The sequence below is a fragment of the Cygnus olor genome, chromosome 5 (assembly GCF_009769625.2).
Source record: "Cygnus olor isolate bCygOlo1 chromosome 5, bCygOlo1.pri.v2, whole genome shotgun sequence".
NCBI lineage: Eukaryota > Metazoa > Chordata > Aves > Anseriformes > Anatidae > Cygnus > Cygnus olor.
Window position 1 is genome coordinate 6,704,270 of NC_049173.1, and position 24,699 is coordinate 6,728,968.

Sequence of the window (24,699 nt, forward strand, 5' to 3'; positions counted from 1 at the left end):
GCCCCTCAGCGCCCTGCGGCCCGGCCGGCTGGGGGCGGCGGGTTATAGCGGGGTGTATTCGTAATTAAAAACCCAGAGTGGGGGAAGCGTGTTGGGGACGGGGTGGCGAAAGGGGAAACGTGTGTGTCTGGCTCGGCACCGGTGCTGTGGGAAGTCTGGTAGGGTCCTAAATGGTCGTGCTGGGGGCAGCTCGGGGCGACCCCGGTTGTTTGGGAAAAGGGAGGTGGGATCGGGTGTGCTCCAGTGGGGGCGGCCACCGAGGCTTTGATTCCCTGTTCTGCCCGGGTTTTGTTCAGAAAGGGAAGATTTTAGATTACCGAGCTTGAGAAAAGCAAAGGGGGGGGGAGAGAGGAGGAGGAGGAGGGCTGCCGAACAATGTGAGTTGAGAAGTATGAATAATTCACCACGGATTGCTAGCTCAAATTAGAAAGAGGGGGGGAATAAAAGCCTTGAAAGCTTTTGTTACGTAGCGAAGTTATGGAGTTGAGTATTTAGGTGATCGGATTTTTTCGATTGGATGCTCCCCCAGTGTGCTTCGTGGAGGGATTAATTGCTGTAATTGCCATCTGCAGAAAACAGCGTTTGTTTGTATTGATACCGATACCCTTTTTTAGATGGGTTATCTCTGCTTTTGTGTCAGGAGGTCGTCCGAGCAGGCTAAACGGAGTGAGGATGAAGCATGTAAGTCGCCTTGGAAGGGAGTCTGAGTTGCTGGCCTTTAAAATGGATGTTTAGCTTTGTGCTGAGCCGGAGCTGTGTATGCAGAGCGTGGGGCTCGGGAATACGGAGTGCTCTGCCCCTGGGCTTCACCTCCAGGACGGTATCATCTGAATGATGATTTCAAGTTGTGAGAGTGGTGGGGTGGAGGAGCAGGAGCTTTTAGTCTAATGAAATATCTACGGTCCTGTAACCTTTTTTTTTTTTCTTCTTCTCAAAGCTAATAACTATTGAGAAGCTGCAGAGAAAATGTTGCAACAGAAATGATTGTTCTGTTCTGTGCTCTGCTGGCCTAATTTGGTGGCAAGGCTGGAAAGGGGCTTTGAGACTTTTTTTTTTTCTTCTGTTGCTGTTTGCTTTGTCCTCGAGCGTTTGTTATTTTTTTTTACTTACCATTCTGTCCCACTTGGGTACTTTTTTTTTGCAATTTCCTTGTCCTGGATGTAATCTGCTTTCTTTAGAATGTAAGAATCAGTATGCGTAGCTTATCCTGCCCTTCCTAAAGGGAGAGCTTAAGAAAGAGCATTTGTTGCCTTCTGCTTCCTGTAGACCAAGTTCAAGGTTGGGAATGTTTCTTATAAAATAGCAAGGAATATTGAGGTTACCTCTGTAGGGTATGTTTTAAATTAAAACATAAAGCTGTGTCTGTGGTACGCTCATCCTGGGGCTGCGAGTCTGCAGTTGAGCAAAGATGGCTAAGCAAAAAAGGAAGGATGTGAGCTCACAAGAGAACTTATTGAAAATCCCAAACATTGCTCAAGAACCGGGGGGTTGTTTTAGAAGGCTTTAGGTTTGCCAGTGTCCCTGTTCAGGATACCTTTAGGGAAAATACCTTCCAGACTGTTCTTCGATGATAAAACTTTGGCTGATTGTAGATGTAGTGTGCCTTGCTTTCACCATGCGTTGGGCTTGTTTCGCTCCTCATCCCTCTGTGTGCTTGTGTTTGGGTAGTGTTTAGCTCTTGAGAGTTAAAGTGAAGCTTGTTGTTTGCTAATTATGTGCTGTGGGATGCAGAAATTATGAAATTTGACCCAGTGTGTCCCTCATTCTTACATAAGTGAAATCTCGTCATCATAGTAACTGTTAGCACAGATTCACTTACAGGTTTGTTGAACCCATTCTGTTAGGCAGTCCCGAACTTCTGTAGATCTCACTTGAGTTCTTACAGAATCCTGACCCCCTGTATGCATGGGTAATGCTGTTATGTATTGCCGGCTCTGTGGGTTTTAGCTGTTCTTCAGTACCTGGGTCACTTTTGTGTGCTCCTGGTCTTTTTTCACGTGTTTCAAGGACTCAGTTTGTTTCTGCATATAGAGTGAATAAAAGAGCATTGTTGGGAGCTTTGCTTGCTTATTAACTCCCATTTTAGTCAAATTTAAGGCTCTTATATAGAAATTTGACTTTCTCAATTTTCTTTTAACGAACTGTAGTATACAGATGGCTCATGCCATGAAAAGTTTTTCCTCAGTTCTTTGGTATGACACTTTGCTATTAGGAGAGCACATCTTGCAACGCTTTAAGTAAATGCACCACCCAGGGTTACTAGTTGCTTTGGTAAGGGCCTGCAGCTGGTAAATAGATACATTGGAAAAATGAATCTTGGATTGTTTTAAGTCCTTACTTGTAGCGTAAATATATATATGTAATGGTATGAGTGCTAAATAAAAATGACAAGCAGAAGGTTTCTAAAAAGTATTTTCTTGAGTGCCAGACTTAAGATGGTATAAAGCACTATGCTTTAACATCCTGACTTGAGCGTCTTGCAGAAAAACTTCAGCTTTTCAGTTTCTCATAGTTGGTACTTGAACTGTATCGTCTGGTATCTGAAAGGATGATCTGAAAAACCAGGGGTTTTCTGTTCTGTCTCTGCCACTGTGGTCCGGCTCCAGAATCTGGCTGAGAAGCCCTGGTCCTGTGCCACTGCCTGTGAAAGGGGCAATGACTGCTGCTGGCTTTCTTAAACCTATGTGAGGTTTTTAGGATTGTACACTGCTTTTTGCCTGTTAATTTCTTTCAGTGCTGGTGGTACTGAGCCGCTGTTAATGGGGTTGAAAGCTAACACAAAACCCTTTTGTATATACTATAACTGTACCTTTCTGTGTTGTATGAAGAGGAGAAAACTTTCTAAATCTTATGCAGAATCCACTTGCAGGTACGGGGAGGGGAGAGTGGTTTATGGCTTACATAGAAGTGGTTGGTTTTACTGCTTTCTGGATTTTCCTGGATTGTTTGGCTTGCCTTAGGACTTGAATGGTATTGCCTGAGTTGTCTGTTCTTTGTCACTTCCTCAAACGCAAAATGGTTTTGAAGTATCTTCAGCAAAAGTGATCGGAATCTACTTTTCAGTGCCCACTAAAGATGAAGGCAACAGCACGTTGCTGCAGCTCTGCCTCGTGGTTATTGAGGCACAGAAAACCGGGGAGGAACAGCTGGGGAGGGTTTGCCTACTGCAGATACACTTCTTAAAATTTTCAACTCTTGGCACTTTGGTCTGCTTGTATCAGTGGAGATTTGAGTATCTGGTAGCACATTCATGGAAGTAGCAGGAGAAGATTTCTGGGTTTTGTTCAGTGATATTTGCTCTGTCTGGGGCCCTTGGGCTGGCGTGCTTGGAACAGCCGCGAGTGGTCCTTGTGGAGAGGTCTGCTGTAGATGTGTCGGGGGGGCTGGGATGGTAAAAGGTTTTTATTTTATGTAGTTTAAAGCTCTTTTGGGAAGCTACCTTCTGTATAAATGTTATTTGTTTCTCAGGAGGCTTACCTTGACGCGTTTTGGGCCGTGGGGAGGGCAGATGTAGCTGTGTACTGGTCATGGCACCCAAAGCCTGGCAATTAGCGAACTATCGATTTAAAGGCAGAGGTGTAAAGTTGATAATCCACCTTATTTCTTCTTCTAATTGTGATCCCCATTTTCTGGTAGGCTTCCCTTTCCTGAGGAATGGCCATCGAGGGCTTCTTTAGCTTAGGTTAAGGCTACGTTAGGGTTCTGTAAGCCTTGCGAAGCGGGGTGGACACGCGGTGCCGTGCCAATCCTGCTGCCTCCTGGAGAGAGGCCGTCCTGTTACCGAGAGTAAGACTGGGCAGCAATGCAACAGCCAGAGTTTACTTCCTCCTCCTCATGTTGTGAGCACAGCTTGTAGACCTTTGTTCCTTCGTATCCTTGAATTGTATGCCTGGAGTTCGTAAAGTCGTTTCCAAGAGTCTGATTGCTGATGGCGAAGTGGAAAAGGAACAAAATCAACTCTTACCAGCACCAGCGAATGTCAGCAGTGTTGTGGTGTAAGCACGAGCCGTTCTGAGGTTCCTACGAGTGTGCCTGTTCTTTGGTGTGCTTCTGATCTGAAAGCCGTGGAGACTCTCACCGAGCCGATCTAACAAAATGGATTAAATTCTTGTGCGTTTGTTCTGCACGGTAATAAAATTACACTAATGCGTGTTAGAGGGCTGGATTTCAGCTAGGCTCTCATGAGACTTTCCAGAGTTCAGGGGGATGTCGTATCGCAGAAACCACTGGGTTTGTGTATTCAGTTTTGTGTACTGCAGGGGAAAAAATCAGCAGTATTGTCTCCACTTATTTGTGAAGAGCTTGGTGTTATGATATGCCAACAAAATAATTCTTATGCATTGTGAAGTAAACCCAGGTGGGAGGTACCGCCTGGTTCAGCAGTGGCAACGGGAGTACCCAGATTTTCCTGATGATACTGCTCTTTCAAGGAGATGCAAATACAGATCAGATTACCATGTGTGTTCTTTAAAAACAAAGCAACTTCAAAACAAAAACACATCTTGCAAGAACCTTAGTAAGGTGTAGTAACCTGTTTCCCACCTCTTGTGTTGCTAGCTGATGTCCAAAAGGAAGGAACGTTCCAGATTGCGAGTCATCAGCCCAAATGCTGCTTTTATCTCAACATAGGCAGGTGTTTACATGCCTCAAAAAATCCTAGGCAATGCATGGAAAGAACGTAGGCCTTACTCATCTTTTCATGTCATAACAGCCCTTTCTCTTTTGGATTTGAGAAAGTTTGAGCATTTTGGAGCCTCTCTCAAGAACCCCCTTTTGTATTAGGGCAGGCAGAAGATCATGCAGGAGAATCTGTTTTGCACCGAGTATCGCTCTGAAACAGGAGGTGCTTGGGGCGTTTATGACATTGGGAACTACAGAAATGGCCCAGGAGAAAAGAGGAGCCTTTGCGTTTTGATTAATGAATGAAAATTCAGGAATGATACAGGTTTCCAAATTAGAGTTGGATGTGAATGCTATTAAGTTTTTCCTCTACTGAGATCTGTTATTTATCTTAAAATAAAACTCTATGAAAATTAAGCTCTGAAATTTAGAAACATGAAGTCAAGTGAATACATGCCAGCATATATGTATTTTTAAATACAGTTTATGTTGGTGACGAATGCTTTAGGCTTCTTTGATGTGGAGCCATAGCCTCAGTTGATGTAAATTAGCACGGGTTCATTGAAGCTATGCCTGTTCGTACCAGCCTGGGGATTTGATCCAAGATATCAGAACTGATATCTCGAAGTGCATTGATGGGTTTCGTCATATGCATAATTCGTCATTTCTTTCTGTTGCAGCCTGATGATGCAGTGACTTGTACAAAAATGTGTTGTTTTAAAATATTGAGATGTTTTTACCAACCTTTTTCACATGGTGTCTGCGGACGGTGGAGAACTGGTGCTTCAAGTAGATCCATTCTTAGTTCCTTTAAGATATCTAATACATAATAAATGCCGTGTGCATTATAGACTAGAGAAACTGCAAATTCTGTTTAATTTGGGGTGGTATGAATGAATGCTTGTTAAGCATTCAGAGGAAAAATGTTACAACAGATTTTATAACTCGCCACGTTAAAATAGAGCCTGAATTTCAAGTGAAGAATTGAGGGAACTGAATCATCGCGTTTGTGTGAAGAAATTTCTGCTATTATATTTACAGCAGCGGAAGGTTTTACCAAACAACTCATTAATATCCCAAGTACCTTACTAAGTATCCCTTTCAACTCCTTTTGTAACGATCCTGGACGTGTTACCTGAAAAAGCTGCCCCCTGTGGTTTACCAGAATGCATCGTGATCCCGTCAGTCTTAACCGATAGCGCCCATCTGGTTTTGGTTTAGGAAGATTATGTTTCAAGAAGGAAAAGAACACCGAGGCCAGGAACCTTGTTTTTGTGGAATTATTTCATGCTGCTCACAACTGAGAGTTATTAATGAACCAGCTAGGCTGGAAGGGAGTTCAGAGGCTTGCCTCCTCATATTTTCCCCATGCTTACACCTGCTGGAAGAGATGGGAATATATTCCACGGAACAGAAGACTTGAAGTAATCATGTCAAGTACAAAGGCTGCGAACAGGACACTCTAAATGGAAGCGATTCAGCTGATAACAGGAGTATTCAGTGCTCAGTCCTTCAGAAGAGGCTTTTTTTCTTGCAAACTATTGAATCTACTGGCTGTAGAACTGACGTTGCGGCAGGCTCTTTATCTTGGCTACTGATGTAAGCATTTTTCTTGACTGCTCAGTGGATCTGTTTGTTCTTTATTCATACAGAAAAATAAAATTTTATATCGCTTATTTCTATTTTTTTAATTTGTTCTTAAACAAAACCTTTGATCATGAAATACCCTGCTAGGCGAAAGCAGTTGAGGAATGCAAGGTGAAGAGACAAGGCGAAGAACCTGTGTTGAAGCAGTGAGGAAAAACCTTCAGCCTCTGCTCTGGAAAACTCGAGTCTCCGCCTGTGTGAAGATAGACTAGTTCCTAACTAAAACAGTGTTAGCTGCGAGGTCAAGTGATGAACCCATCTTAGGGATGTGTTTTTCATCTTTGTGAGCCTGGCTGAAGCAAGAGCTATTAACAGCAAGAGTGTTGAGGGGGGGTGAGCACTTGGAGGTTAGTTCTGTCCAGGCATCATCTTCGTGTAGCTGGTTTTTTTCTTCAGTAATAAGCATGATTTAACAACCACGCATCATTTCTCCTGAAGGATAGAGTACAGCTATTTAAAAGAAAACAGCCAAATGGTTGAAAAAAAAAGTCAGAATTTTCTTACAAACAGCCTTTGTATGTCCTATGGTTATTTTTACACAGTAAATTACTATGCACAGTGAAAATATCTGGGGGTTACACTGTATAGTAAGACACAGCAGAATCACTTCACCATGTTCATAATTAGAAATACTAAATTTGGAAGCTTTTACCTTCTTATGCTTTCTAAGCAGGGAGCAGGAGGGTTTCCAGGTCAGCACAAGGCCAAACACAGTTGATGGATAATCTTGGAAGTGTGGTCTCGCACTAGGTTTAGGAGTGCCAGACTGCTGCTGGCTCTTTTATGCCATCATTTACCTGTTTGTAAGACATCTGTTTATACAGACCTCATGCTCCTGGTAGTAAAATCTCTCCCTGTATTTTGCTTACCATGTAGCTCTCAAGGAGAGCCAGCCCCCACTGTCACTCTGCAGGTAGCAATGGGTTTCAAAGCACTGCTCGTTCAGAAGCTAACTCAGTTTGAACTGTCTGCTTGCTCTTAATTTGTTAGTTTTTTTTTCAGTTAAAAGGCTTTTAGTGGTGTTCAAATTATGTTAAATGCCCTTAAATAACCATAATAATGTAAAGAAAGCAGCTTAAATTGCTTTGTCAGAAGAAAATGTACAAAGGAATGAAGTTTAACCAATAGTTTACATATAGAAGTGTGGTTTCTGTGCCTTAATATTACACTAGTTTTTGCCGTTAAATTTCTTTTAAAATCTTAGAAATTCTTTAAATATAGTAACTAATTTTCTGTGTTAGATTACTGGGCTTTAAAGTTCATTAATTCATAACGAGCACGACTTTCATCTAGAAGATCACATGCTTGTGACTGCGCAGGAGATCAGGGTGTTGGTTATTCTACACAGATTACACAATAAGGAAAACTGATAAATTGGCCGTAATGGCAAAAGCAGTGGTACTTAAAATCACATCAAAGCGAGAAGAGATGAAGCCGCAGCCCGGAGTTCATCGTGAGCCGGTAGCTGAGAGCTCGTGCTAATTGTGCAGCGCAGCTGGAGCAGGAAGGAAGGAGCGCCCTTCCACACCAACCTGCAAAGGAAGACTTGTGGAAAATTTGCATGGAAGTTCACTACAGTTCCTGGAAAGCCCGTCCCTCGACGATTCCTTCACCTGGAAGTTCTGACTCTGCGTTACGTGTCGGAGAGCGGCGTCTGAAATGCCTTTCCCTGCTCTCGGGAGGCCGGGTGCCAGCAGCAGGCAGTCCTGCGAGGTGGCACACAGGATGAAGGTCCTCTGGCCCTCCTCTTCCTCGCCCCGCTGCCTGGCTTTCCTCCTGTTTTTTAAGACGAGCAGGCATATTCTCTGCGTGTGCTGGGCAGAAGATGGGCTGGGGGTTGTTTGTGTGTTTTTAAAAAATACTTCATCGTGCGCTTGCCCTATGTTTAAAAAAGCGGATTTGAGTGGTGCTCTGCTTATATTGTAAACCTGGTTTTCTTATGAAGGCCTCTTTATGGAAGTTGAATTGTGCTGTGCTAGTTTGTGGTAAGCGCTGGGCTCGTCTGGGTCCTCTTTCCATGGAAGAACAATTCGGTAAGCGTTGTGACCAGCAGCCCTGAGCGAATCTAACCACAGCGAAATCAAATGATTCAGCGCAGCCTGAAGAGCAGAGCCCTGCTCTAGCATGCTTATGGGCAGCCCATGCCCTTCCAGCAAGCCCATGTCTACGTGTACTGCTGCGTGGTGGCAGGTGAGAGCTGTTGGCGTGAGGTTTTGGTTACAGCGGTGTGGCGATGCCCCTGTGGAGGTACCTGCTGGGACGCGGCTGCGGACCAGGAGCTGTGCCTCTGTCCCGCACAGCTGTGCTGGCAGAAGCTCCCTTTTAGGCTGATGACCATTTCCTTGCAACTGCAGGAGAAAATTCAACCTGAAGGGCTAAACACAAGGCCGCTTACACGTCTCCTTTCCGAGTTCAAATACCCTCAATCAACATACAGCGTTAATGTATGGTTCTGTTGCGATAGCTGCATCTTGTCCTCTTTGTTGCTTAAAGAAAAACAAAGCTGTGTTGTAGAAGATGTGTTCTTTGTGACCCTGGTGGTCTTCCAAGCCTGCTATTGCTGGTGCTAGTTTGACGGTCTCAGGAGAGTTTGCTTCTGACACGGAAGCACTGCATATGAAATCTTGTGTTGGCAAATGAAGGGGATCAGAACTGAAAGCCACTTAAAGCTCAATAAGGAGATGTTACTGCATTTGAGATGCTTTATTCATTTGGATTATGTTCTTTCCACATGGTACACTTCTGTGAAACTGTTTAAATGCAGTATACAAATTCACTCAATTGTAGAAAACAATTCTGAAAAGGAGACTGTGAATCACTAACACGAGATGTTTATAACTTTTTTTTTTAAGAACGTTCTCAGACCTGAATCAGGAAAGATGAGGCTGGATTAATTCCCGTGTTCACAATAGCTGTTTAACACGGGAGTTGAAAACACCTACAGAGGGAGAAATCTGAGTAGAGGAACAGTAAGTCAGTACAAACAAGTGTGCAGCTAGGAAGGATCGAAAATAAATAGCAGTAAGCAATGTACAGAAGAAAATAAAACTTAATGTAATGCTGTGTACACGGCGTAGTTTTCTTTGACACTGGGTGATGATTTAAGAAACTAGAAGGAGACAAAGTTCATATGCCACACGTATAAAAATTGGTCAGTGTGCAGGTCTTAAATCTCATTAGCGATCTTTAATTTAAAAGTACTGGTTACTAATGCCATTTTCCAGGGTTGTTCTTGGTCTCTGTTAGTCGTGTTAAGTAAGGAGGAACGAGGCAGCTTTCAATGTGGCCATGGACTGGTTTTATACTTGAGGAGAGGAAAACGGGATTATTTTTAGAAGACCGTGGAGCCGCTTGTAGAAACGTGCTGTGGTGGGGTTTTTGAGATGATTCGGTGAACAACACGTTTTTTAAGAAAGATGCCGTGGCCCCAGTAGTCCGTGTGGCCGTAATTACAGGAGTTGTACATTCGAGTACGGAGGCTGCGTTGACGTCTGTAACTGGTGCACGCGTGGTTGCTGCTGGTGGGCTCTGTCTGAAGGCTGCTGGGCTGGCTCTTGCTTGCTGCGAAAGCCTGCTGTAAAACTTTGTTTATATTCATCCTGCCTTCTTTTAAAGCCCTTCTCGTCTGGGGCAGGAGTGGGAGCCTGGGTAATATCCTTCAGCTGAGCCCTCGGTTCAGCTGCAGTGAATCCTGGCGGTGAAATATGGTTTTGCTTCGGGTGTCTGAGTCGGGTAGCTTTGGGAACTCGGTTGTTTGTTCAGCCATTACATGTGAATATCTTTAACGTGTAAGCTGTGCCAAGTATTGGTCTTAAAATTGTCAGCAGAGCACTGTTTTCTGTGAGCTGTGGTGTGTATCCTGCGTTAGATTGATTTCTGCTTCTGTATTCTGGTGGTGGGAACACAAAATGGAAACGAATGTCTGGCACTGAAATCGGGCAGGAAACATACCTGAAAATGCATGCAATTTCCTGCCTAGAATGGGCATTTCTGATATTTTCATTGCATGTATAATCTGCTCTTCAATGGAGATCTTTCTTCTGAATCCTTAGATGGTTTTCTTTTATGCGAAACAGATAGCAGAAGGTTGCAATAGCTCTGAAGTTGTTTTTCTTTTAAATGTGACTCGGGTTCCCGTTCCCCTTACAGGATACGTCTGCTGTGGAAACCATGATTTTTAAGCATAGACACTCTGAAATGGCTCTTCAATTGTGTGACTTATTTAATCTTAGTGCTAGTTCATGTCTTAGTGTCTAAAGGCCCCTTCCTTGAGCTCCCTTTTTATTCTAGCTGACAGAGCTCACTCCAGAGATGTATTTTCTGTACGGGAACTCAAACTCCTTTAATTGACTACGCAGAAATTTGTGGGCAGCTGCATGCACCGTGCTTTTTCATTTACTTTGTGCAACTCGAAGCAACAAAGCTCAGATTAGTTACAACAGTAAAGGGTTTTTTTTGCCTTTCTTTTTTGTATCTGGTGACATCCCCTGTTGAGGTAACTCTGACTTCACTGGGTAATTAACCCTCATTTGTGAAAGACCTTTTCCCCATTAATTTGATCCAGTAAAGAAACGCTCTTTGAAGCTGGAGATTAATCTTCCTATTTAAATTGCTGGGTTTTACTGAGATTAGTTACAGCTTAGTTTTCAACAACAGCTAAAAATAGCAAGCTGTTGTGCTGTACAGTTTAACCATCTATCTATAGCAGTAGCCTTTCTCGTAAGGAAATATATAGTAAGAGGGAGACCTGAGTCTGCCACTTGGACGCCAGCTCTTGGTACTAATATTTTGGCTTTACATGAGTTTCACCCATTGTAACATCGGGCAGAGCTCCAGCAGGCAGCACCCAATTCTCTTGCTCTGGGATTAATTTTTAACGGCGGCGCTATGAGCTTGATTTGAGCAGTATTTCAGCCGGTAATTAATAATTCAGTGGCCCCACTTTTGGCCTAAAGTTCTCACTTTTTCTGTCAAAGTCTGCTGTCGAGTGTGCTAAAACCAAACAAAATCTAGAAACTGGCTGAAATATTTTCAAGAACATGGAGCTTTCATGAAGAAAATGTAAGAGGAAGGGAGAACTTGGTGAGGTGAGCAGCTCTTTGCATTTTTTTTTCATTTTTTACATAAAAGTGCTGTCTGCAGTTTAAAGGGAAGCCGTAGTAAGGCTCTGGCAGCCAGGCAGATGGAAATCGATTACCTCAAGTAATTCTCCCTTGCCTTTCTGTAGTAGAGTGGATTTTTCACAGGTGAAGGGATCTGGAATGAGTAGCTAACAAGGGGAAAAGCAGAAGTATAAAGGTGAAGCTGTCTAAGGCAGCATAATTACTTGTTTTACCTTTTGTCAGCGGTGAGATCTGTGGTCCAGAAAAAGGACAAAGAATTGGGAATGGTTTTTCACCTCCACCCTTAGTTTTCCTCCAAGAGAGAAGATACTTGAGGCCTGATTTCAGTAAGAAATATTTAATCAGGTTAAAAAAACAGAATATTTTTTCAGTATTGTACATTCAGTATTCAGTTTGCCTCAGCCTGTCCATTTCGGGCTGCTAGTAGTGACATTTAGAGTACACCTGTACGTTGGGATCCTCAAGCTTCTCAGACCAAGATGCCATTTCTGGAGCAGGAATATCTGCCTTCAGGTTGAGACTGAATGGAAAGAAATCTGCAATAAGAGAGATCATCAGCTATTTTATGCCACCTTTCTGAGGAACACAAGCTAATAGTCACAGTAACTAATTGACTTATTGCATATCAGGGTTTTATTTACTAATATGCCCCTAAGTTAGTTATCAGAAAGCCTCTGTTACTATTATTTTGATATATTAATGTTTCTCATGACAAAGAAGTGCTGCTTTTGTGACCTAGCAGTCTGATTCTGCCACAAAGGAGGTAACATAATCACATCCTTACCTATTATAAAATGTAGGATTCTGAAAATTAAGCTTTTAACGCTTCCTGCTGTTGGCAGTGCCAAAGGGGTAGAAGACAGGCATGGTGGGGTAGAGACAGATGGGATGTCTTACAGTTTTCCGAAGTTGGAAAAAATTAAGGTAATCGTAGAAGAAATTCTGATGGTTCACTTTGTCTTTAAAACAAGTCTTTAAAAAGCTTCTTTAATATTTCAAGGCATTCATGCTTCTAAGGTCGGTCTTATATACACCAACAGTGTGGTCACTTGGATGCTCGTGCACAAACGAAGCAGGTTTTTTGGCTGTTGCGAGCAGCACGTTATTTATACGTGTATTTAACTGCTTACATTGAACCTGTTCGTTATTGCCCGGGTATTATCAGCCAGTGAATCACTTTCCTCTGTCATTTGTGGTACCTCTCGCAAGACAATGTGCTAATTAAAAAGATTTTTTTTCACAAACTTAGCAATGAGAAATTGGCAATGCTACTGCTTGCCTTTTAAGAAATGAGAAAAAAGTATTTCCTAAACTGTTGGTAGCAAATACAATACAGTATAACAAAGGTTTATCTTCTGTCATCTTCAACTAGTGATGCTTGGTCTCTTTATGGTAACATTCATGTGCTTTGAATTATAAAAGCAGTGTTTATGGGCATGTTATTTATTGTACAACTTGCATTGGAATGAATGGAAAAAAGGGGATCCTACAGATCAGTACAGCTGCGTTTTGCATCTCAGTTGTACGTAAGAAGATGGGATGCCTTTGAAAGACACATACATATGTGTGTATATATTAAAAAAAAAAAAAGGAAAGATGCAAAACCATATGGTACTACTTTCCATAGTCCATTTAAAAGTAAAAGCACATTTCAGTGCAGTTATTTTCCACTGATGTGGGCACCTGGAAAAGGGAGGGTTATTGGGACTATGGCTGGGGAGCACAGCTGTGTCCGTGCCTGCTCTTAGCGAGCTGTCACTGACTTGATGCGTGCTGGGGGAGGCGAGCTTAACAGAGGCAGTGCAAGGGGCTGTGCTGGAGGAAGAAGTGGGAAGGGGACTTCTTGAAGCACTTGCAAAGCAGGACACCTCATGCTATATGGGTAGGCTTGCTTAACTGACCTGTTTGGCAGGCTCCGTAAGGATGAATGACAGCTTTAGCATGTGAGGGATGGGATGGTAAGAGGAAGAACTTGGAGAGTGTAAATGATACTACCCGAGCATCAGACTAGAAATAACTTAAACTGTGGTATTTCGGGTGGACTTCAGGGGTTAAGGACCAGGACGAGAGAGGTTTTGGAGGCTGGAGAGGCAGAGTCAAGGTGTGAGACAAGGACTGCAAGAACCGTTTTGAGTTTGTAGATGTCTGTTTGAAGAATTGATTCCTTCTGCTGGAAGATTTTGTGGTTTTGAATCTAATTCTGTCAGAGCCCGATTGCTGCAGAGCTGTATATACAGAATTACATTTAAATTTATAAATTGAGGTTTTAAATTATTCAACTTCAATAACTGGTTAATTGGCTCCTGGGCAGCTTAGACAGCTTCAAATTGAACTCAAGAGAATTTTGTAGTTTTCATATTAACCCCAAACTTTGTTTATATAGGATTAGTTCTGAGCGCAGGAAAGAAAAATCGAGAGACGCAGCTCGATGCCGAAGAAGCAAGGAGTCAGAAGTATTCTACGAACTTGCTCATCAGCTGCCTCTTCCGCACACGGTGAGCGCCCACCTTGACAAGGCCTCCATCATGAGGTTGACCATCAGCTACTTGCGCATGAGGAAGCTGCTGGATGCTGGTAAGCAGATAAATTGTCAACAGGATCTGGAAAAGGGGCTGGAGATACGTTGAGGAAGGAGATATTTCTAAAACCTATCAGCAGTTGAAAAATAATTCATCCTTCATATGGAAAGGTAGAAAACCTTTCAGCAAAAAGATGGCACAAGAAAATATGGTCACTGTTTAATTTAATGGACTTTGTTCCTTTCTGTTCTGACCCTTCTCCCAGAGTTAACTTCTTTCATTTAACCCCCCCTTTTTTGTTTTTTACCCTAGGGAATTAAGTGCTTTACTAAACTGTAGAAGGTTGGTGTAGGGCTGACGTAGCTCGCTGTATGTGTTTCTCTTTAGTGTAAATTGGAAGGAATTTTTGTGATTCGTATTCTACTGAAAGTGAAGTGAACTGAGGGTACATCTGCCACTGATGCTGTACTAGTTACTTGTACTCATCTATGCCTACCTACACCATATGGAGGAGTAGTTTTGTTAGACGTACTCTGAAATGTCTCCTAGGAAGCCCCTGAGAAAATTTTGTAAGGTCTTTTTGAGGCAAATGGTAGTATTTTTGTCGACTAGACTTTCCTTAAGGTAGAAGGTTTTTTGGTGCATGTATCAAAGCACAGATGTTAAATGTCACTCTGATTTTCTCTGACTCATGGTAGACCTTGAATTTAATTGATCACTTATTTAAGTAAATTATACTACTTTTGAACAGTCCTGCAAGATTGGTTCCTTGCAGACTGGTGCCAGAAGTCATTCCTGATAGTAAGCGAAGAATGATTGATGCTTACTTTAATATAAACGTGTGGGTCCTTATAGGTGAGCTGGAGACAGAAGCCAAAATGGAGAAGGAACTGAACTGTTTCTACTTGAAAGCTCTTGATGGATTTGTCATGGTTCTCTCTGAAGATGGGGACATGATTTACATGTCTGAAAATGTGAACAAGTGTATGGGACTCACTCAGGTGAAATATTGACATTTCCTAAGACTGCTCCAATTCAGTAAAAGTTGTTACGCTTCTGTGTGTATAAAGTTAGACACCTGTATACCTCTTACTTTTGCAGTTCGAGTTGACAGGGCACAGTGTATTTGATTTCACTCATCCATGTGACCATGAAGAGCTGAGAGAAATGCTTACGCACAGAAATGGTGAGAATGAAAAAACAATCTATTTAATTTACTTATGGATAGTTCCTATTGGCATTAGTACAGTTGGATATCTGCCAGGTAAAGGAATTGAGAGAACAAACTAGTACGCTTTGCTGCGTAGATCTCAAAGTAAGTCGTTTTCAGAGATACTAAAAACAGAAATAGGAAGAATGTTTTGGAAATATTCTAATTGAGGATACATCAGACTTTATTAGTACACTTTTAAGGTAAAAAAAAAAACAAAACAAAACACTTGAACAGAATTACTGAGGGTTGAAAGAATTAGCATGCCTACAGGACTGAATGCATTTAGGGGTAGGTTGAGTGAGAATGATCTTAAGTGATTGTTATAGAAGTGTATGGAGAAGTGAAGTTGGTACATTTGTCTTGGTCTCAGCTTGTCTTTTCAAGACAACTTAAAAGCAAATGGTTTCTTCCAGAAATCTGTGGCGGTACATTTAGTATGCAGAGATGATGGTATATTTAGGAAACAGAAAAACTAATTGGGTAGTGGTCTTAGGGATATCAGATGCTCTTTGCTTTGATAAGAATTAAAAAGAACACTTGGAAAGCCCCCAAAAGCAACTGTTAGTTCTGGGCTTCGGGATTTATGCTTCACTGCACCTTTTAATTGGTGCATGAAATTGGTATCTTTTCACAGATTTCAGACTTTTCCTTTCTCCATGGAAGGGAATAGAACACCATATTCACATATGCTCTACACTTTGGGATTTAACAAATGCCCATGAATTACTGCCTTTAAGTCTTCTAAAGGTTTGTTAATGACTCTAAAGACTTGGCAACGTGCATGTCTCCAAACAAATCTGCTGTACTCAGTTGTTATAAATCTAAAATTGGACCTCTCTAATTCCTGTTCCATCAAACAAGAGGGTTATATAGACTTTGAATCTAGATGGTCATAAATTACCATGTCATTAGGACTGACCTCTGCTTTCTTGTATCGCTGTAATTGTATTTAATTCAGTGGAAGCGACCAGATACAGTATCATTGTGTTAAGGGCCCTGACTTTGACTTTGTAAGCATTTTCTAAACTTCTCTGCCCCTAATGCTGAAGTGTACTTTTAAGGCTAAATTAGACATTTCCCTCTTGGAATACACTGATGTATTTGGAGGGGGAAAAAAAGTCACTAAAGCAGTGCAAAAGCTGGTGTAGTTGCAAAAGCATGTTCTTAACATAGTGTGAGTGAGTTTCATGCAAACCAACTCTCGCATGTCTAAATTGACCAGACTGGCATACGATGTCTGGAAAACATTATTACTAAATCTGTTTCGCAAATGAAGTTGGCAGACAAAAGTCTAAATTACAGTAATAATAGTACATTTTTATATTTATTATTATTCCCAGGTTGCAGCTACTGCACCTCTCACATCAGTGGAATTATTGCGATTTGAGTATTAAACACTCCTCTTTGGGATTGTGCAGGTGCAAATGAAAACAGCTGTGATTGGCAGAAACTGAACAGCATTCTGATTTTAGAAGATTGCTTTTTTACTTTCAAAGCTGGTGACTTTAAAAATAAGTCTGATTCAGCACTGGACATTGAGAAAGTTGCTCCCTCTTTTACAGCTGCTGCTCAAAGCAGAGCCTTAAGCATCAGGACTTTGTGCCAAAACATTGCATGATTTTCAGTTATGAACCTCTAGATTGGTTTAGCTCTTTCAAAAACATACTGAATGAAATAAGGCTGTTTCTCTGAACTCTGCATTATTATTATTTTTTCCCCCTTTACTGAGGGTGTTATGATGTGGCATAGAGTAGGCTTGTCTCCGTTAGTCTTTGCATCTGCTGGAAGCGATAGATAAAGCAGCGTAGTGGCTTTACTGTTTTCTGATGGATTTTATCAAGCTGGTAGTGCAAACCACCACGAAGAACTTCATCGCAACTGCTGCCTGTGGAGGATGGGCAAACTATTATAGAAGCTTGTATCAGAAGTAAGCTTACGTGTTCTGAACTTCCACACTGCCACGATTTGGGCCTCACTCTTTAGTAGCCCTCTGCAAGCTCACTGTTTTCCACTGCTCTTTTTCCTAGGTGCTTTGTTGCCTTCGTCCATGCACAGCGAGCTGCTTGCAGCTCTCCTGATAGCATCAGTTTGTGTTTTCTGTGCCCAAAATAGGCTTTGCTTTTTTGAGTAGCCTAGCTCGTAATTGACTTTGAAAGGTTCTCCTCTATAAAGGCAAAAACTTAATTTAGAGCCTGCTGCTAGCAAGTAAGACTGAAAAACTAGTACCACGGATATTAATTTCTATCAGGTTGTCTTGACTTCTTTCAAGAATGCTAATAAGTGTGTTTAAAAACTTGGTCCCTGTTTACTCTTAAGAGCATAAATGTCTGTGGAAAAACTCGGATGCATTTAAACATTAATTAACGCTTAATTCTGAATTAAAAAACCTTAAAATACTGCAGTCCTGAAGAGGAATGGGCCCAAAACATATGTGGACCTCCCTGCAGTGAATTACTGATCTGTTTTAATGCAAACCAGCTTAAAGTACTTCTCATTCTGTATATGCTTCTCTTGTCCCCTATTGCAACTTTAAAATATATTAAATTCTCAATCTCTCCCTGCCTTTTTCCTGAAATCTGGCAGTGTGGAGTTGGCTACAAATATGAGACTGATCTTAAAACATTGAAAGTTCATTTTTTTTGCCTACCTCGCAGCAAAACTCATTCTGAAAAGCTTTATTAATCAAAAGTGCTTCTAGTTTTATTAGCCTTTTTCCACAGTTCTATAACACGGGTTTTTGAGTTGTGGGTTTTTTTAGTTTTTTGAATACATTCAGAAGATGCTCCAAGAGTTTAAGAATTGGTTTACTATTTACTTTTGCTAGGTCCTGTGAAAAAGGGCAAAGAACAAAACACGGAGCGCAGCTTTTTTCTCAGAATGAAGTGTACACTGACTAGCAGGGGAAGAACAGTGAATATAAAGTCTGCTACGTGGAAGGTAATGAATACAAAGGAATACTTGCATAGGTTGGCAGCTTCCTTTTCTGATGTCATAACTTGCATAACTTGCTGTATTTCAACATTTTCCCTTCATGTAACTTGAGCTGGGGTTTCAGTAAGTACTTAACTAATCTAATGATTGTGCTTCAATATGCTGAATTTTAATGCTGAGTGCATCAGGATGTAACTGAAACAATGTTTTAAAATTAGTTTTTCAAAAGCCTTTAAATTAATTCTCCATTTTAAATTAGAGGTTGTTCACTTATTAGATATTACAATTACTAAACGTTTGTGTAAAGCCTCCTCCTCTGAGAAAATATACTTGACACCACTTACACTGATACCTGATTCCTTTTGATTTGGCATTGTAAATATGACATTGAGGTCTCTCGGAAGGACTTGTATGTTGTTCTTTCTGAAGTTGCTGGCTATCCCTTCTGTAGTAATCAGAATAAAAAGAGCCCAGTCTGGTAACTCTGAAATGAATGCATTTTCTCCTGTGGAAAAAATGTAACCTTTTACTGTATGAAGTGGCATTACAGCTCAAAATATTCTTTTTAACTTGATCAAACAACTTGTTTCTTGTTCCTCTTTGCTGCTGTATGTAAACAATTTCTACTTCAGTATGTTTTTTTGTTAAAAAAAAAAAAAGGGGGGGGGGGGGACAGAAAATGCAAAGCTGCTCATCTTTTGAAGAACACACTTGATTTCTCCTAACATCTAAAATGGAGGCTGCTACTATTACCATAGCTTTCAAGTTGACATAGTAGGATGCCTTTTGCTGAAGTAATTGCTTACCAGTGTAATTAATGTAACTTTAAAAGAACAACAACAGACAGAAAAGCAGAAACTTCTAGCATTGCTTCTGCAAACACCAGAGAGGAAGGAGTTGGCAGCCAGCGTACTGACGGCAGCCTGTGCAGCATGAGGAAGAGACCTGGCTGTATTTTAACTATCAGACGGAAAGGACTGCTGGGTTCCTGCTGTTGATAACACAGCGTAGAGAGGTGGGGAGGGGAGAACTCCCTTTGGGTACCAAGGGAAATGCAGTCTGTGTGGTCTGACAGAAAACAACCTGGTCTCTTTTTAAATGTAACTGTCCCACAGGTACTGCACTGCACTGGGCACATCCGTGTGTACGACACATGCAGTAATCAAACTCACTGTGGCTACAAGAAGCCTCCCATGACGTGCTTGGTGTTGATATGTGAACCTATTCCTCACCCATCCAACATTGAAGTCCCACTGGACAGTAAAACGTTCCTCAGTCGTCACAGTCTTGATATGAAATTTTCCTATTGTGATGAAAGGTAATCTATATTTTGTGCGTAATAGCTGTGCTCGTTTGAAGGATTTACAGGGGTTGTACATGTGTTGGCTAATGTAGGACTTGGGGAGTGAGACTATGTAAAAGCATAACCTGATTTTTCTGTAAAATGGAGTTGTTGGTGGGATGCTTTGGGTTTTACTAACTGATCAGGATGTCTTATGTAAAAGCCCAATTCTTAACTTTAAAGAAGTTGTAGAGTTATAACTTGAGAATAATTCCACTGCCTGTTCAAACTGGCCTTTAGTATTGTGGCAACAATTAAATTGAAATGAGAAAACTCTTCTGGACACTGAAAAAGATGGGAAGGATTTTAAGATCCTTGTAGATGACCGAAAAGAGTGCATGTATAGTACTTGTCAAGCACATTTCCTTGCAACACCTTCCCCACCCTTTCCTCAGGAGATCAGCGTCTGCTTGTTCCAGTCAAGGAAAAAAAAAAAAGCTCTGTACTTTTAATGCAATAACATCTGCCATTGAAATTGAAATTTTGTATTCTGTTGGAAATCACAGATGCAGTCTAATACATACTGCTCTTACTATTCTCTGGAAACTTTAGCTTGACCAATTTGAAAAACAGAAGTGAAAGAAATCATTGGCCTAAGGTTTTTTCAGTTGGGTATTATTTGTTACTGCTTGCTAAGACTTTCCTTTCATTTATACCAGAAATTAATTTCTTAATTAGTTGCTGTAGTTAGATACAAAGGTATGTTAGTGCAGGTTATTTTCTGACCTCTGCAATACCTTCACCTTCCTTGGATTTGTGGTATCACATAGAAAGGTACTTATTTGGTCACATTGTGTGCGTAAAATAGGGTGAAGAAAAGGGCCAAATAAATTCTTTCTTCTAGTTAGCACTGCCCTCTAGGGGCTGAAGAAAATACTGTTTCCTTTGTTGACAGTGGGAAGAATAAATCTGATTGCTAATTTGTCCTAGCAGCATGGTTAAAACTGTTAAAGCGTATCTTTATAATTTTATTATGTTCTCATATTTGTGTAAGCTGTATATTCTCATCCACAAGTAGCTTGTCTATCTTTAAGCAAAAAAAAAAAAGACTAGAGAGCAGGGATTTACTTGATCCTGTCTATCACGGGACATGAATAATACATATTCAGTGAGAAGTGAAATCCTATGCCTGCTGAAACTTCTCTTTTAAATAAGCATTAAAAAAAATAGCACTTCAAAATGAACTCACACTAAACCACCATTGCTGCTAATGTATATGGGAGAGATTCTTAAGAACTCTGTAGATCTGCAAGCATCCATGTGCTCTACTATTTTCACTGCTCAGTGTCTGCTCCTACTTAGCAACTTCTCCCTTGTCTTAAAGAATTACAGAGTTGATGGGATATGAGCCAGAGGAACTCCTGGGTCGTTCCATCTATGAGTACTACCATGCGCTGGATTCTGATCATCTGACCAAAACGCACCATGATAGTAAGTGAAAAGATACAGCACCGGGGGAAAACAACAAAATAACAAGGGTTTTCTTTTAACTGTGGATATGAATCTGCAGAGAATACTTACCTTGAAAACTGACTTCTTTTTCCTGCCTGTGGTTAAAGCCGATGTCCTTTTTTTTTTTTTTTTTTAGTGTTCACGAAAGGGCAGGTGACAACAGGACAGTACAGAATGCTTGCTAAACAAGGTGGCTACGTCTGGGTTGAAACTCAAGCAACTGTTATATACAACACTAAGAATTCTCAGCCACAGTGCATAGTATGTGTGAACTATGTGTTGAGGTAAGTTGAGTGGACGTTGCCATTTTTGACACAATTTCTTTGAAGGCTCACATTCTGATGGCCCTGCTTTTTTTCTCCCCTGTTCAATGTGCTGTGATGTTGCTATTTTCCTTGCCAATTAGATTTTTACTTAAAACACTGCTAGTCAAAGGATTAGCAATTGTATTTAAAAACAAATAAATACAAAAGCCACTTCTTTGATCTAGTGATGCCAGTTGGAAGATCTCTACAGGCAAATGAGTACAGGACCAACCTCTTCTGCGTTTTATCGTGATGGAAACATCTGAGAATTTATGTGCATTCTATACATTTATTTAATCTTTGTACACAGTCTGGAGCAATTTATTTCACTAATCATTCTTAGAGATGCAGTCAGAGCAGCAATAATGGTATCTCAATCCTGTTTATCTTCCTTAGGATTCCTTTAACTGAAACCTTCAACTTAAAGCAGACTTGTTAACTATTTTCCTGCAACTGTAGAGTAGTCCTAAGTTTTTCAAAATTTTAGTAAATGTACTACTGTCAGTCTATCAACATATGGTACATTTGTTTAAAACAAAAGTTTTTTATGGAAATCTGTAACTTTGTTTTTCTTTTTTGATGCTTTCTGAAAAGTATGTCTATTTACTTGTTACCTTTTTATGGCACCAGAATTAGTGGTTGCTTTGTATATTGAATTTGAGGAAATATTTTTTTGTTAGCTTCTAATCACTTGCAACTTACAAACCATTAAGGCTGAATTTTAGCTGTGCATTAGTTGTTTTTTAATAATCATCTTCCTTTGTCTGGCAGTGGTATTGTTCAGAAGGACTTGATTTTTTCCCTTGGACAAACCGAGTGTATGCTGAAACCGGTGGAGTCTCCAGATATGAAAATGACCAAAATATTCAGCAAAGATGACCTGGATGATACGAACAACCTTTTTGAGAAACTTAAACAGGAACCAGATGCTTTAACTGTGCTGGCTCCAGCTGCTGGAGACACAATTATCTCTCTAGATTTCAGCAGCAATGGTGGGTGTGTGTTTAAATTGGAGAGCATGCTAATTAGTAAAGCTAGTGTTTTACAGTAAACTTCAGAAAAGAACCTCTGAGTATCACTGCCTAGTGATATTTCAGTCACTATTGAAATTTAATGAGGTCCGTAGACACGCTCAGTATTGTTACTTAGGTTGATGGTCTCTTTTAATTTTTATAGAGTCTGATGAACAACAATGTGATGAAGTTCCTTTGTATAACGATGTAATGCTCCCCTCATCCAGTGAGAAATTGCAGAATATAAATATGGCAATGTCCCCACTGCCTGCCTCTGAAACTACAAAGCCACTTCGTAGCAATGCTGATCCTGCACTCAATAGAGAAGTTGTATCAAAGCTGGAGCCAAACACAGAGACACTCGAACTTTCTTTTACCATGCCTCAGGTGCAAGAGCAGCCAACCAGCCCTTCTGATGCAAGTACCAGCCAAAGTTCACCTGAGGTTAGTTGCGTAATTTGGATATGCTGTCACTAACATGTATGTGCTGTGTTGGGGCTTGTAGAGCAAATCTAGTTAAAGATGCAGCCAAGGCATGAATTTTAAAATTATTTCTAGGTTGTGACTTAGTTAAGCTCATACCATGCTCTGAGGAAACAGATAAATTTTCATAGGCAGAATTACATCTTCATGGAAGTGAGTCTTGCAAATGCATGTAGTAGTACCTGTGACAGAAAGAAGAAAAGCTTGGGATTGGTCTTCCTAGAAAGGATGAGTCAGAGTTGACTCCTGCAAACAGCAAATTAGTTGCAATAATTTACCTGCAAAGGCTACTTCTGGGTTCCAACTAATCATGTGCTTCCCAAATGGGGTGAATTTAAATGTATACAGATAAAAGTAAATGTTTTCCTTTCCCATTTTAGTTTTGTGCAACTACAGGTTGGAATTAGTTTTTACATTCATACACTTTTAAGGCCATCTGTAGATACAACATAAAATAATGACAGAAACTTAAAACTGCATTCAAAATGTTTTCACAGCCCAGTAGTCCAAATGACTATTGCTTTGATGTGGATAATGATATGGCTAATGAATTCAAACTGGAATTAGTGGAGAAACTCTTTGCAATAGATACAGAAGCAAAAAATCCATTCTCTACTCAGGTAATGTACATTATCTTGAAATCTGTATCATCTTAATACTTATTCTCAATGTGCTTCTCATTTTCTTAGAATGCTTTCAGGGACCTCATTTTTTATTTATGGAACATGTTATTAAAATAAATTCTAAATAATTATTCTAAGGATTTGGTAAAAAGAAGAGACTTAAAGGAGCCATGAAGTCAGAGCTGAGATGTTCTGACCTATTTGTAAGTTTTACCTCTTTCGTTTTCCAGGAAACAGATTTAGACTTGGAGATGTTGGCTCCTTACATCCCGATGGATGATGACTTCCAGCTACGCTCCTTTGATCAGCTATCTCCACTGGAAAGCAGTTCTTCCGGCTCCCAAAACGCAGCCACTATTACCATATTTCAGCAGACTCAGACACCATCGACTACTGCTGATGAAATAAAACCAGTGGCAGAACGTGTGGATGATGTGAAGACGCTAATCGTTCCTTCATCTCCTGTCCACATCATCAGTGACACGAGTAGTGCCCCAGCGTCACCTTACAGTGGGAACAGGAGTCGAACTGCGTCTCCAATCAGAACAGGAAAAGGAACGTTGGATCAGACAGAAAAATCTTGTCCAGGAACACCCAGTTTGCTAACAGTCACTGTGAATAAAAGGTATTTTAAAAATGAAGCTCACTTTCAAGGAGTTTAAGAAATGAGATACAAAGTGCTTTTAAATACTGCAACTGGTGTGTGTTGTATTCAGCGTTCTACTTCAAAGTAGATATTGATATGTTGAAATCCGGACACTTCATACTGTATTTTTTGATATGCTAATCTTCCCTAAAGTTAATTTCTCAGCAGCTTTTCTGCAGTAGCTCTTACATAAACATCTCTTGTAATAAGCAGCTACTATATGCCAACTGCGTTCATAAGTTTATTCTGCTTTTTTATCTGACATGCAACCATTTAAAAAGAATGCAGTAGGCAATTTAGAGGTAGTTATACCCACACAATATTTCTGATATTTTTTTGTCCACTTCTTAAGAGGTAAGAGGCATCTACAGTCTCTGTGCTACATGTATTACTTTTAAAAGTAGCTATAATTCATAATGACAGATGATGGCATACGTAGCACATTTTTATGATAGAAAACTCTACAAAATCAGAACGTCAGACCTTTGATACACAGAACCTTTATCTGTACATAGAAATACTCACTTTCCTCACCCTTCCCTCCCTCCTTCCTGTAGAAAATGAATTGCTGAACTTTTATGCTTTGTTTTTTTCCTACAGACTTATTTTTTTGCTAAAACTCATTCTGAGCTTCACAGCAAGATTAAATGCTAACAATTTCTATGCTCATAGACAATAATTGTTGAAATGAGTCAGTTACAAAAGAAAAGTAGTATAGTTCATAAATTCAGTTTTGTCATATTGTATATGTGTCCACAAAAAAAATGGCTTGAGGATAGTAG

The 24,699-nt window shown here is 40.6% G+C and overlaps 1 protein-coding gene and 1 long non-coding RNA gene across 5 annotated transcripts in view; one reads left to right on the forward strand and one right to left on the reverse strand.

The window, feature by feature from the left end:
• Positions 1-24,699, forward strand: part of HIF1A (hypoxia inducible factor 1 subunit alpha) — a 33,436-nt gene that overhangs the window by 663 nt on the left and 8,074 nt on the right. For 2 of the 3 annotated variants that reach the window (XM_040560565.1, XM_040560567.1), the window contains exons 2-12: positions 13,774-13,964; positions 14,765-14,910; positions 15,011-15,095; positions 17,947-18,059; positions 19,169-19,371; positions 20,720-20,826; positions 20,984-21,131; positions 21,924-22,144; positions 22,329-22,609; positions 23,146-23,268; positions 23,502-23,896. In XM_040560565.1, coding sequence (XP_040416499.1) covers positions 13,774-13,964; positions 14,765-14,910; positions 15,011-15,095; positions 17,947-18,059; positions 19,169-19,371; positions 20,720-20,826; positions 20,984-21,131; positions 21,924-22,144; positions 22,329-22,609; positions 23,146-23,268; positions 23,502-23,896 — 2,013 coding nt within the window. Of the gene's footprint in view, positions 1-368; positions 682-13,773; positions 13,965-14,764; positions 14,911-15,010; positions 15,096-17,946; positions 18,060-19,168; positions 19,372-20,719; positions 20,827-20,983; positions 21,132-21,923; positions 22,145-22,328; positions 22,610-23,145; positions 23,269-23,501; positions 23,897-24,699 lie in introns of those variants that run through there. The other variant, XM_040560566.1, reaches the window with a different exon arrangement.
• On the reverse strand, positions 667-23,622 carry LOC121071814. 2 transcript variants are annotated; one of them, XR_005820795.1, is made up of 4 exons: positions 23,486-23,622; positions 18,398-18,558; positions 7,881-11,926; positions 667-7,799 (listed from the first exon to the last, which is right to left on the reverse strand). It is a non-coding gene; the product is annotated as an uncharacterized LOC121071814 (long non-coding RNA). The 2 variants fall into 2 exon arrangements; XR_005820794.1 differs by having other exon boundaries at positions 667-11,707.